The sequence below is a fragment of the Lissotriton helveticus genome, chromosome 3_1, assembly GCF_964261635.1.
Source record: "Lissotriton helveticus chromosome 3_1, aLisHel1.1, whole genome shotgun sequence".
NCBI classification, from domain to species: domain Eukaryota; kingdom Metazoa; phylum Chordata; class Amphibia; order Caudata; family Salamandridae; genus Lissotriton; species Lissotriton helveticus.
This window is the reverse complement of record NC_136061.1, coordinates 1,203,989,987-1,204,004,785: the sequence shown is the minus strand read 5'-3', so window position 1 is coordinate 1,204,004,785 and position 14,799 is coordinate 1,203,989,987. Positions and strand designations below refer to the sequence as shown.

Sequence of the window (14,799 nt, the reverse complement as noted above, 5' to 3'; positions counted from 1 at the left end):
TGCAATACTCGGGAACAATTTGATTGTGACTTGTACTACCCATTCCTCTGCCTACTGACGTTCTAGGATACGTGCACGTTTACTCTTCACCCTGGGGTGAAAACTCCATGAAAAGGGACACAAGGAGTTGGTGAAGCTTGAAGGCAGAAAGAGAGAGAGACAGAAAGAGATACGAGGGCTTTCCAGTGTAGAGAGAAGAGGATTAGAAGGAGAAAGACTCTACGAGCGGTACCAGACCAGCGGGAAAGAGACACACACGAGGGCCTCGGAGCCATCGGGCTGGAAAGGGAGAGCAACGCCTGGCAATAAATGACGGAGAGACTCCGACAACAAGAACCTCTTCCGAAAAGTTAGAGAGCTCGAGATGGGCACCTCGGATCCTCAGAGACTGACAGACAGGGAGACATGACGTCTTGAGTGAGACAGCGAGGCAGCTGGCCTGACTGAGGTCCATTTCTCCCGCTCAACCTATCGAGTTTAGCACTGAATGATAGTTTGCCACACCTCGCCACATAGATGTCTCTCTCCCTACTTTGCAAGTCGCCATAACATTAACTGTAGTAACTGAGGAGGAATACCACAGGACGTATACTCTCCAACCGGGAGATCAAGTACGCGATTTAGCACCTGGTTTTTGGAGGTCGAGTACTCGAGGTTTACCTAAGGAGTTGGTCTGAGGATACACAATTAGTTTACATTTCATACAACTGGTATTAATTTCCATGTCCCATCAGTTCTCATCTACCAAAAATTAATCAAAACACTTTACTACAGGTGCGTTAAATAAGCCACATTCTAAGGTGAAACCATAATTGTTACGACCATTGGGACAACAAATGTTTTTTTTGTAGATTCTTGATGGTAAGGCCTATGGCGCTACTTTACACTGAGCCCTGTGGCTAATGTTATTGTAAAATAAGTAAACAAATCCATAGAGGAATATTAAGTAATGAACAGTAAATTTAATCCAGAGAATATAAAAATCCCATCCATCAGCAAGCAGGAGTCAGGTGCAACTGACGAAACACAGATCAGTAACATTCCATCTCCATGGTGCTAATCAAAGAGAAACATGCAGGCGATTGTAAATACTGATTGAGCATACATGGTTTGAGCTCTACATTACATAAGCACTATATTACAGTTATCACATGGGGAACCGCAACTTTAACCTATGATATCTCTGGAACGGCAAGCGTAAGGGCTAGGAAGAAAATGAGTTACTTACCTGTAACTACAGTTGTCCAGTATTGGTATTTTCCATAGATCATCTACTCTCTTTGGCAAAGTCTGGACTGGTGTATGCATCAGTGAGGGTCCACCTAGCAGCTATATCCCGGTACTGGCGCACTTTCGATGCTTCTTCCGTTAGTTCTTCTTGCATCATCAAACAATTCATGAAAGGGTTGTTCATCAATATGTTTACCGAAAAAAGCATCGCCATCAAAAGGTATATCTAGTATTTTGCTTTGTACCTCAGGGCGAAATGTTGTTGCTCTCAACCACCCTTGTCGCGTAAGAACAGCCGCTCCAGCAAGCTGACGAAAGGCTGGCGAAGCCACATCCATGGACGAATCAATGATCTCTGATGCAGACCTTTCTCCTTCAAGAAGAATTTTTCATGACTCAAGCCTTTTGTTCTCTGGGAGGAGGACCATGTATGGAGCGATATCGGACCACATTTGCTGGTCATGTCTTCCCAATATCGCTAGTGCGTTAGCCACGCGCACAGTAGTACCTGAGGTGGTGGTAAACCTTTTGCCAATATTATCAAGGCGCCTTCTTTCTTTGTCAGGTGGAGCAGTGATAGGCGCTGAAGGATACCTTGACGTCCATTGTGCAGCTTGTGTGAAAACGGAGTCTGGGTTCGGTTGTCCTACCAGACAAGCTAGCGCATCATCAGGAGCCTTATATTTTTTTCCTATTCTGGGCAGAACTGCAATAACTGTAGCAGGTGTTTTCATAACCTTTACACTTTCCTCCCAAATATGGTCTATAATAGGTATTGCTCTCACAGTATTCTGAGATAAATCTTTAAAGTCATAAAGAAAGCAGTCAGACTGCTTCACAGTCATTAACCCCTCCCATGCTGGTGATGGAACCGCTCCGTCACCAGCCTCGGTCGCGCTGTGCTGGTGACGGAGCGGTTCCGTCACGACCCGCTCGGCACGCCTGCCCGGCGCTGATTTCGCGCCTGCGCGGCGCGTTATATTAAGCGGGCGGGGACGTGACGGAACTGCTCCGTCACAAGTACAGCTCACCCGAGGCTCGTGACGGAGCGGTTCCGTCACGAGCATGGGAGCGCCTCGCGGCCCCCCTAGCCCCTAGTGCTGCGGCGGGATTGCCGCCGCAGCGAAGGGGTTAATAATTGAAAATGAGAAGCTGCGCTTTCCTTCAATGCGTGAAAGCCGCCAATGTCCTCCGGCAAAGAATCCGCTGTCTGAGGAGACCGGGAAGCAGGTGTTGAAATTACATAATCTTCCCATTCATTGTCAGTTGGTCTTGTACCTTGAGGTTCACCTTCCTCTATATCCCCATCATCAGAGGTATCATGCTGTTGTAAAGGTAAAACACTATCTGTCACGGCGATGCTCTAGGCGAAGGCTAACACATATGTGGCGGAGATGACGGTGGAGGGGGTAGTGGAAGTGTAGGTGCACTCCTCGATGAGAACGATAATCCTGCAACATGTCTTCCAATTCTTGTACTAATGGCCCAGGAAGACGGACCATGGGTTCACGAACAGGCTCCATGTATTGTATTTTTGTATGTGGAGTATGAAAGTCCTGCTGATAATAGCCCTTATAGTCATTTATCATCATCATCCTGATAGTTGACGTGAAGTTGAGAGGGAGTGTGAGCAGGGCCAAACATGTCATCTTCAACAGATTCCTCCCAAAAAGTTGAAGGTAGTAAAGGCAAAACCAATGAAGGATTTTGGACAAAATGCCTCGTCGACGGGTATAATAGTGTTAGTTGTAACATTGACAATCTCTTGAGTCCAGGAGTAGCACACATCGTCGTCAGCTTCATCGATGGCAGTGGTGTCTGTGTCATCGATGAGGACATAATAGGAACTGATGATGAAATTATCATCGCTGTTGTCGATGATGCGGGAACTGTCATTGTTGTGGTCATAGTCGACAAAGAGGTGGTCGTTGACGGAACAACGTTGTCGACAATGATGTAGATGTTGACGAGAAAGTCATCATCACCTGAGAAAACATCGTCGCCGGTGATGGTACCTTAGCCGTCGCTGAAAGCCATCGACAGCACAGCGGAGTCCTCAACTATGGATTTTTCTACGAGATCTTTGACGACGACGCAGGGGAAAGACATCCCGTCTGCAATTTCTGCGTTGACGGAGAACCAGAGAATGGTGCCGGCGATGATACAGGTTTTTTAGAGACTGCAATCTTTATAGATGGCTGTTTGAGGTTTGCTCATGCTTAGAGGTCAGATGTCTTTTCTCCTCAGTAGGAAATTAATGCTTTCCTTTTGGTGAGGAACCTGCTGCTTCATGATGGCATATTTTGAAAGCCTTCTTACTAGAACCCCCAGGAGATTTTTGAGACTTCTCTCTCCTTCTGTATCATTCCAGGGAGGTATGTGAGGCAGAGCTTCCCTCATTATCAGAGACGACATCAGACTTATTTTTCGTCTCTGCAGCCATATCAACAACCTACCCTCTCTGTCTTTAAGGGTTATGTTGAGAGAGTTCTACACATTTTGCAGTCCTTTACTTTATTTTGGGGGTAGAGACAGTAAATACAGTTTTTATGGGGGTCTTTAGCATACAGCCTCTTCTTATCGCATGTTCCACAAGACCTGAAGAGACCTTTCTTTGATTAATCCGACATTGTCAAGAAGATATCTGGTCATTTTGAAGAAAAAACTAAGCAGAGACCACCAGGCAGATGACCCTCGATCTGGTCATCTGCCTCGTGGCCCAATACTTTGGGCCAGACCCCCTCCCCCAAGGACCAGGTGAAGAACTTGGGGATACGGCTGGTCCCCAAACTGTCCTTTGAGGCTCACACACTGTGTGGGAGTCCTACGCACTCTCCGGAAGACCCTAGATGTACTCCCAGTGTCAGCAAGAAAGTCGATGGCCCACACCCTTGTGACATCGCGGCTAGACTTTGGGAATGTTCTGTATCTGGGTGCAAACATTAAGTGTGTTCAGAGACTCCAGCACATTCAGAATGCGGCTGCACGTCTCTTCTTAATGCTCCCTAAGAGAGCATCATCCAGCAAGGCTCTTGCTTCTTTACACTGGCTTCCGATGAGGAAAGCGTGTTCTGTTTAAAGCTATGTGTATCAGTCACCATATCCTGCAGAAAAAGTGCCCCTCCTATTTACATGATCTCCTCACCCTGTATGCTCCCAAGTGAGGTTTAAGATCTAGTGGTACTGGTCAGGTACACATACCGATCATCAGTAGAGCTAGGATGGGCGGACGCTCTTTTAGGTTCTTAGCTGCATCCTATGGGAACAAGCTTCCGATGGGGCTCCGTCTGGAATCATCCAAGACGATCTTTCGGAAAAAGCTTAAGACGTGGCTTTTTCCATCTGATAATTCCATTGTCTGATTCTTCACTGTTTCTTTCTCTTGGCACGGGATCTTGTCGCAGCGCGGGGACGCACTGGTTAGTGCAACCAGGCGCTTTATAAACTTAAATTGATTGATTGATTGAGGGAGACTCTCTGTCACACGATGTGCGGTAGAAAATATAGGGAAATTAGCCTCTCTTGGGAGTGTTCTATCGGGTGTTGTCACCTGATTGTAAAAAAAGAACCAAACTTAAGTTATTGCCAAAGGTCTCACCTGGGCCCAGATGGCACTGACTGCCTGGTTTTACTCAGCCATGCTGAGTACTTTTACCGCAAACGAGAAACACTGGTAGGCCACTCTGAATTGCACAAAAGTCACTCGATGAAAGGGACAGACAACTGGGGTGATGCAAAATGAAGACGTCAAGAATGCTGCCAGAGGCACTGCACCCCAAATCAGAAGCAGAAACACCAGAAACTGTAAAATGTCACCTGCCACAGTCCTTCGATGTCTATGAAACCAGCATAGCAGCCTTCACCCCCACCAATCTCCCAGTTTGGTATTTCTAATACAAATATAGTGCCCCATAGGAGGGCAGTGGTCAGTCTCCAAATTTGCCTTTTTAGCTCTGTGACAGGCAATGGAGGGGAGTAGTTGGACCACAATGTGCTTTCATAGCAAAAGTCCACTAGATTATGGGCCCTTGGATCTGGAGACAAGATTTGTTTTTCAGAAAACTGCATCCTGTAGACAAAGCTGTGCCGAAACATTTTAATGTATGGTCGAGCATCTCATGATTTCTAACAGTATTCAACCGCCATCTCTTGTACTGCAATACCTTAATTTGAAACATTACTAGTATTTAAAATGGTTATCACACCTATCACCGGTTTAAAGCCATTAATAACAATCAGGGCTAACGTTCATCATAGGCATCTGCCACTTTGGTGCTTCAACTCAAGGACTAAAATCGTCTGCCATCTTTGTCTGGAGGTTCCTTGCCTGGCAGCCACAGCTGTATAGTCAAACTGCCATGGCTCAATTTCAATATCTCCATTTTCAAATTCACAAAGGTTGCAGTTCGAACCTATAAAAAGATGGAATCAGAAAACCTCTGACAAATCTAATTAGAGACCCACAACAGGGCTTTTAGGAGCGGGAAAAATGTAGGTGGTTACTTGGGAGCAAACCTAGTTAAGAAAAAGTCCTGATGGGCTTCTGCCCCACATTAACGTATGTTGCAGCAACAAATGACGGACGGAATGCTGAATAAATCAAACATTCACCCCCAGTCAAGAGATGTGGGTTAAAACCATCAATCTTTTTCTCACCAAGCAACACCAGTTTGGACCCAGCCATATGCAAATCAGTCTTGACCCTGCGCCTCATGGGAACAGTCCAGCCTGAACTTTCAGGCCAGGACCTCCCTGGACCGGAAACAAGCATCCTGGGACCGATTTTGGGGTATCACCCGTCATCACCCAGGCATGGTGGAAAAAAAAAATATGGATCAAACCCAGATCTGTTGATTGGAGGTGAATGTTTGCATTGTTCAGCATTCCATCCATCTGTCCTTTTTGCCACATTAATGCGTGGCACAAAATCTAGACTGAATAGCTAAGCCCGTGGCTGGTCTCATCTCAACAGCTGATATGGGTAAGGGCACTGGGCACTGGGCACAGCGACAGATCCACTCAAAGACACTAATGCAGTGGACCTGTTTTACTCTCAGGCTAGCAGCTGACGGTACAAGGATCAACTCGATCAATTCAAAGGATGGCGGAGCCCTAACAGGATTCTTTTTTAAACAAATCACTTATGGGCCCTCTGCACAGCTGCAGATGGCTGGATGTACATTCTATAACTTGCACAAATTCAACACAGCTTCCTAGTGCTCACAGTACCATGAAAGGGTAAAGCACCTGCCTTTTCACTCCAAGAATGGCATTAGAAAGTGGTCGGATCTGTGGGCTAAAATCAGAAGAAAAAAGCCTAGCCCTGCTATTGAGAATTAACGTGGTAACCCCACACTCTGTCCCTTGCGCCTCTGTGTCCGTGTGTCCAGACAAGCTTCAATAGAAAGCTCCCGCCTTCTTTTAGGGGCTGTTCTACTCTAACGTGGGGTACTAAATCATGCTCTCAAGAGGGGAGAGCAGACTCTTCTGATGAAATCCTGCGCTGAACCTGAACTGTAGTGTGCACACCCTCGACAGAGAATATCTGAAGGAGAAACCTTGAGGTCGCAACAAAACCACACAGCAGAAACTAGCAGAGCACTGATATCTCTGAGAAGTTGCCCCAGTGCTCTCAAAGGGCTCACTGTGGATCATGACTTAGAAGAGGGGAATATACACACTGTTGCTGGATGTGCTCTGCAACAGGACCCCCACCATCACTCACTAATTGTTAAGCCTGTAGTTTATATGGGCTTTACACGCCAGGGGTCTTTTGTTTGAATGAACAACAACTTCCCACATCTGGTGTCAATGGAGGACGAGGGGGGCGGAGGGGTTATAGATGTGGATGCAGAATCCCACTGTAAGAGCACCCCCTACCATGTAAGTGAATATGCTTCCCTGATAGATGTGTTAAAGGTTTTGCACACTACTCTTCTGGACACATTACCCAACAATTAGGATCTTCATTTGTGGTGATATTTCATTTTATGTCCGTTTTACAAAATATGTTAAAGCATGAAAGTGGTACAACTGATTAAGAAGATACCACTATGGGAAAGGCCGGAAAGAAACAGGTAAGGAAAGAAGGAACAGGTGCATCTGCATGTACTGATCATGTGTATTGTTCAGAGTATAGGTTTCACAACTTTGCTCATGTCTTACAAGAAGGCACTACAACACACCTCTGTACGGCTTCCTGGTCGGGCTCCCCGTCCGAGCTCTCCTCGTCCACTGGGGTCACAGCCGGCACAGCCTACAGGAAGAAAGTAAGACATGGTTTTTAGAGAGGTACCACATAAAAAGGGGACCTCACCATGTACAAACCAAGCTGCTCTACGTATGCACTTCATCTATAACCTGTCACTCTCCAACAGCAAAGGCCCTTCATCAATCCCCTTGCAAGGTCCCTTGTTTGCCCCCCAGCGAGCCATCTATGGAGTTTACCATCTGTGACGCTTTATCATTAACCTGCAGGGCTGACTTTGATGCTGCCCTCACTCTATGATCCTGATGAATAGTGTTTAATTTCCATATGCAAAGCTGGTGTCCCAACTTCCATCCGAGTCCCTACAGTAAGTCCTGTTTGAAAATTATGGTACCATTTGTCCATTTGAAGACACCCTGTAGAATCCTCTTTGAGAATTTGCCTTGAACCTTTGGCCCCCTAACGTGACACCTCAGGTCTTTTAGCTTCCACTTACAGAGAGTTACAGTCCTCATCTGGCACTTGAATCCCCAGTCTCATTTTTTCCAGCCTTGTTAGTATCGCCATCTTACTTCAGCCATTGTTCCTTGCCATCTGGGCCCACCAGCTCGGGTCTCCTCTCCTGCACCCCAAAATGTTGTAATTCATAGCCACACAGCTCCCACCTGGTTCTCCTCAACTAATGCCTACAGCCACTTTGTTATCCTTTTCATTTGGTCCTCTCCATAAAGCAACCCTAACATTGCTCTACTCACCGGCGTCATGGTGACCAGAGGGGATGGGCCCCTTGGGCGCTTGAGCAGCAACTGCGCATGCAGCTGAATGTTGGCTCCACCATCTGACGCTCGCCGGCCAAGAGGACCCATTCCATTCAGAAGCTGTAAGGTGGGTGGCTGCAGGAGGGACTGCTCCTGGAAGGGTGAAGGTGTCTTAGGTCAATAAGATTCAAGGGGAAGATACCAATAATTACCTTTCCGACTTCATCCAGTTCATCCACCGACCCTGGCTACGAATAGTTACTGTGCTTGAACCTAATCTCCAGATGCACTGCAGCTATACTAAAGAGATATAAGCGTACCTTGTACTCCAGTTGCCCGCTCGGCTGCAGGTGGGGCACAGGCAACAAGTTGTGCATAAAGTTCATGTTGGGGGCAGCGGGTTGGAAGGCAGCTTGAGGGGTCACTCGCGGGAAACCAGGGAGAAGCTTCTGCATATCTTCTGTCACCTCCGTGCTGTGAATGCCAAATACCCACAGTTAAAAGATCGAAGAGCCTGCACACACCCTTCAATCCACCTCCACACACACAACCCTGAATAAAAAGCCCACCCTTGCTGTCTGAAGGGAGGATCTCGTAGAAAATGACTACCCTACAGCACAGACTAACTTTCCCTCAGAAAAATGTGAAGCTGAGAAAGTGTTGCCAGAGTTCCATGTTCCACAACATATGTACATGACACACACAGCTTGAACCCAGTGATATAGGTTGATACTCACTGCGGGTCTGGCACGCCCACCGTGTGCCTCCTCATGGAGAGATACCGTGCCAGCGCCTCAGGTGATGGCTCCTCACCCTCATCGCTGTCCAGATTCATTGTTCCATCAGCCTGTAACACCGAAAGCAAACAATTTAAGATGGGGACAAAAGAGGTTCAAAATAACGGACATTAGGCAAAATAGACAAATTAGGTTTAGAGGTAAGTGTTTCAGTTTCAGTTCCATTTAAAGCACCAAAGACAGACGTCCTTCCGACTGTCAGAACACTCCTGCCACCTCTCACACTGGCCTGCCTTGGTTGGTGAGAAGTACAGAATGTCTAGCAGTTGTGGAGGAATAACAGAAATCCGTCTTGCATTATTGCTTTTTTGCCACCAGGAGCCTTTCTTTAAGCTCCAAAGGCGTTGCAAACTTATACAAAAAGAAAATACATTTCAGCAGGATTAAATAAGAACAAAAGAGTACCATCAATGTGAAAGCATGTTAGGGTGTCACTCACACGCAAAATTGAGAATTGAAGTGCCCTAGTCTCACTCTACATAAGCACAAAGACATTTGGCAGTGTTCTCCTGAACCTTTCATACTTCTGCAACACTTCAATGTTTCTTGGTCAGGCCTCATTAAAGGCGGCCCAGTTCCAGAAACAAAACTTTCCTTAAAAACTCTAACCTACAATTTGAAAACACCGCATTCTCATAGAAGACGACACACAGGAATGAAAAAAAGAAACAGACCACCACGGAGGAAACAACCTAACGGGAAGCCTAGGCAAAATAATTAAAAAGGTAAACCCAGGCAAAATAATAAAAAAAAGTTAACAAGCTGATTGAGAGGCAAAGTGAACTTTGAAAACTTAATTTGCGAAAAAAGGCCCCAAAATCAAAGTATGCCTGAAAATATTTGAGTTGGTATGTGACAGTGATTGAAGAAATAAAAATGCACCAGCTAATAAGCCCTTTAAAAAACGTAAGTATTATATTAACCACCTAAAATGGCCATTGCTAGCGATAAGAAAATACCCAACAAACCACGTGCTTCGAGATCTTCGTTGTGACAGCAGAAAAAACAAAGTCAGACATTACAATATTCAACGTTTCAAAAACAACTCCACAGAATAGTGTAGGCTAGCAAATCAGGATGAGAAGTAGCCCCCCCCCCCCCAATAAGCAGCCCACCAACAAATGTCAGACACAGCCTGGGATGTGGTTCTGCAGAGAACAAGTGCTGCAGAAGGCTCTTCAGTGGCCTACAAATGGCCGCCGCTCTGCAGTACCTTGACGGGAAGCGTATACTTGCCTCTACAATCTGGTTCTCTGGGTTGATGAGCTGCACCTGCGGCACGTTCATGCTCAGAGCATTCCCTGCTGGCTCGGCCTGCTGAGAAGAGGAGTAGAGGTGAGTGCTGACGATGCAGAGATCCCGCCTGCCACACCCCACCCTATCACTGAAGAAGTGAGGAGTTTGCCAAGGTAACTTTCAACCCCTTTACCAGAATGACTATGGCAGTTCAAAGGCCACCTGTGTATGTGTGATGTGTCATGATCTCTCAGTTGTGGGGTCCAACTGAAAACCAGATTTCCATTTTTTCACCAGACTGTACGACCCTACCCTAGGTGTTCTTGTCAAACATACAGCCACGTTACTGTTCATTTTGTAATTTGTAAAGCGAATCAGCTACCTCCACAGAAGAATTCCCTTTAAAGGTGCCATGGCCTTCCCCGGTCTAGACGTAAAGCACAAAACGAAGCCGGAGCCAAGCCACAGCCTGTCATTATCTCAAGAGTAGACAGTTAATCTTATGTGAGCTATAAAGTTATTGAGATCACCATCTTCTCAACTTCTATCTCTCCCTCCCACTGCTATCTTACTTCCTGGCTCTGTATGAAGATATCCATAAGATAAAGCCGGATTTAAGCCTCTTACCATGGCATATCACACACTTCTATATGGCTCAGACCCTCTGCAGATATTCCATAAGGCAGGCAATGTGCTTGGCAGACCTTCACCCTCTTTAAACCCAAGAACACTTCTGCTAACTCGATCTCCTTTGCCCACATCACTGGAGCGAAAGAAGGCCAAATCCTCAGTACAGTAGTGGTTCAGGCACCAGCGCCTTGGCCGATTCCCCCCACTTTAGAAGTGCAGAATGCACATATCACCCATTCTATGTCCAATCAGATATAGGGCTAAGCTTAGATGCCCCATACCTGAAGCCATCACCGTGGTTTCCAGACATTGCGAAACAAACAGAAGTAAGAGAGGAACACTCCTGCACGGGGACTGCTTGTCAAACCCACTCTATAACTAAGGGCAGTAACCGCACACGCATATGAAGAATAAAGTAAATAAAAAGTGGGACAAGAGTGGAGAGTTTGTTGCTGGGAAAGAAATGTTTTTTTATTGGTTGTTTTTTTGGGAAAGAAATGGTTACTTGTATTTCTGGTTCTAAACTGCAGGAATTTTCACTGAAGTCACCAACGAAAGAATAACTCGTCACTGGGGCGGTGGGCCATGGCACAATTAATTAAAAACATATATATACATATCTGAATAGAAAGTGTTAAGAATCCAACATGCTGCAGCACACCCAGTCAAGCTTTTACGAATTTTAGGCGTACGTTGTCCCACAATAAACATATTCCCAAAAATTGCATCGCCACATCCCTCACAGAATCTGCTGCCTATACGTCTATTTAAGAAAATATCAGATAGATAGGACTTGTGTTAGAAGAGTTGAAAACAAAATCTTGTCCCTTTTGAGGTATAGGAGCTTTCAATGCCAATGATGCCATGTACTGGCAAGTAACCTCACAGATGAAGGTCTTTTTGAAGCTAATAATGGAGAATACGAATCCATTTCAGATGATTTTTATACTAGATGCCGAAGCAAGGGAGAAGGGAGGGCCATTTATGACGTCAATGAAGACGTTTAAGATGCAGAGGCAGGAACACAAATAAGTAACAGTTTCTCTTGCATTGTAAGATTTTTTGATTGAAAGTCCTAAACGAAAGAACAGAGTAGAAATCTTAAAGATGTTAGATTCCTCGTCGCCCTTGGGCATAAGTAATTAAAATATATATATATCAAGTATGAACAACTGAAGAACTTTGAATACAGGGTTAGACAAAACAGTTCATCTGTGTGGCTTGACCAACAGTAGAGACGACCTTTCCATCTTTGTATCAGAATCAAAACAATAGTGACTTGTCAAAGTGTGGGCTGCCTTCTAAGTAGCCACTTTACATATGCATGGAAGTACCAGGCTTTGGTGACTGATAATCTAGTGGAATGGGCTCTAAAACTTCCAGGCAGGGGTTTACTAACCAAATGATAACAGTCATATGTAGTCTACAATCCAGTGAGATAGACTGTTTTGAAGTGGCCAGAATTTGGTGAATGTGACTAGATTTGTGTAAGGTTTTAATTCTATCCAAGTAAAAATTGAGAACTTTCTTCACTTCATGAAAGCCCAAAGAACACTCAGCTGGAAAGGATTAGTTGGTAACTAAAACTGGAAGGGTAATAGCCTGCTTAACAAGGAAGCCTCAAACTACATTCGGTAGAAAGAAAGTATGCGTTTTCATCACCACACTATTTGCATGAAAGACTGTGTAGGTTCAACCGTAGAAAGAGCTAGAACCTTACTAACCCTTTGAGGTAAGGTGAAAGCCACTTGAAAGGCAGTCTTCCAAGAAAGATGCTGCAATAAAGGACCGTGAAGAGGCAGAAAAGCGTACACATTAATTTAGTTAATACCACACTGCGCTTTCAAAGGGGAGGGCTTGTCCTTAAGGGAGGAAAGCTTTTCTCCAGGCCTTCTGAAATGTCTCTATTTGTAAGAATTTTGAAAGAGAACATTTGATTTAGATTGTTCCTGTAAGCTGCAATAGCAGCAGGATGTACTGTCATGGATGAAAAGTGCAATTTTGAATGTGTCAGCTGCTTTAGGTATGAAAGAAAGACTTCTTCTAGGCAGTTGATAGGGTTATAGCCTCTCAGTTGACACCATAACAAAATATCTTCCATTTGAAGGAAAAGCAAGTCCTAGTCAAAGGTAATTTGGCTTCCTTAGGAATACCCTGCATGACTGAGAAAGATTTAGATGTCCATATTCTCTGATCTCAGGACCCATGCTGCCAAATTCAAGGATGTCAGGTTCGCATGGCATATCAAACACTGCAATCTAGCTAGCAGGTTCAGTCTTCATGGAAATTTCCGGTTCGGCTTGAAACACATTTGTAACAAGTCTGCGTACCATCACTTAGCCCGTCTTGAGCAATGAGGATCACTGTTCCTTGGCAATACTGGAGTTTCAGTAGGACTGTGGGTATTAAACAAATCTTAGGGAAGCCTTACCTAATGGCTCTGACCTGTCAATCAGAAAGGCACTGGACAATAAAGCTTGCGCCAGTAACCTGGTTGCGAAATATTAGCATTTTTTATTTTATAGGTTGCAAAGAGATCGATCATTGGATACCAACAATCTGAAGATTAGCTGACGAATGCCATATAGAATCCATGTGATTTTTATTTGTAAAACTGGCTTAGAAAATCTGCTTGCAGGTTCAAGGATCCCAGTAAGTGAATTGCCTTAGATAGTTCATTGATCAAAACCCAGACAAAATTTTCATTGACTCCAGTGATAGAGATCTTGATCTTGTGCACCCTTATTTCTTCAGATGGTGCATGGTTGTTGTATAAGAATATTCTTAGTCGTCAAAATATAGGAAGGCCTACAGAGCTAGGTGGACTGCCCTGAGTTCCAGGTTATAGGTGTGATGAGAAGTCTTCTTCCCTGACCCAGGAGCTTGCACAGACAAAGCTCCTCGATGGGCTCCCTATTCAGAAAGACATAAATCCATTACACTCTTTTCAGTTGGTGGTTCCTGCTTGTTGTCCCAGTGTTCGTCAGAGATCATTGACGTTCCAGACTTTGCTGGAGTGGCATCATATGTAATACTGCATTTGGGGTATTAAAATACAGGATACCTTGGGCCCTAGCAGGGAATAGATTTGATGGGTCAACAGACTGTAGGCCTTCAGAATTGGCTTTTCTGCCAGACTGATGAGATTCCCTCCTCTGAAGTAAATACCTTCCCTTGCACTGTGTCTAAAATCGCCTCCAGAAAATTCAGAACTTGGACTGGCCGATATATTAACTTTTGGATGTTTATCGGTAGACCCAGAATGCTTATGAGAGACTAAGGGCCTGATTAGAGCTAAGGCGTTATTTATCGCCCTTGATAAAGATACCACGGGGTACAATATTTATCAGCTGCAACAAATAACACCTATTACGAGTCCATGGGCAATAACATGAGGATACTGGCATTTAACACACGAAAATCTGCATAATACAGCAAATACCATATGTTAACCCCTGATCATTTCGGCACGTTTAACCTTCAGAAATGTAAATATTGAGTTATTTAAAGCATTTAACCGCTTCTATGCGGCGCACATTACCCCGCTGTGCAGGCGAATTCTACACATGCGCAATTCGGACGGCCGTCCAACGCACACACCCACTGTGACCTCAGATGGTCGGGGCCGTCTGACACACAGAAGAGGTTAATAATTAACAGATGCGTTAAATACCTTCAAACTCGTAATTCCGACCCATGAGTGAATAAGAGGTTACACATGGGTCAGAATATTACGAGCATCTAGTAATAACATCCTTTGTTTGAAAGCCTTTCTCCACTTTTTGGGTGTGTGAGTGGTACGTTTTATCAACAAATCCCTGAGGTAAGAAAAGATTCAAATTCTTTGACGTCAAAGTTGGGCTGTCACTGCTGCCATTTATTCTGAAAAATGTCTGACAAGAAAATTTAAGACCCAATGGAAGGACAGCATATTGGTACT

The 14,799-nt window shown here is 44.9% G+C and overlaps 1 protein-coding gene across 3 annotated transcripts in view; it reads right to left on the bottom strand.

Annotated features, from left to right (window-relative positions):
* Positions 1-14,799, bottom strand: part of SIK3 (SIK family kinase 3) — a 739,490-nt gene that overhangs the window by 135,841 nt on the left and 588,850 nt on the right. For 2 of the 3 annotated variants that reach the window (XM_078681850.1, XM_078681848.1), the window contains exons 10-14: positions 10,230-10,310; positions 8,934-9,043; positions 8,517-8,670; positions 8,194-8,349; positions 7,416-7,486 (exon numbers count right to left, since the gene is read on the bottom strand). In XM_078681850.1, coding sequence (XP_078537976.1) covers positions 7,416-7,486; positions 8,194-8,349; positions 8,517-8,670; positions 8,934-9,043; positions 10,230-10,310 — 572 coding nt within the window. The remainder of the gene's footprint in view (positions 1-7,415; positions 7,487-8,193; positions 8,350-8,516; positions 8,671-8,933; positions 9,044-10,229; positions 10,311-14,799) is intronic. The other variant, XM_078681849.1, reaches the window with a different exon arrangement.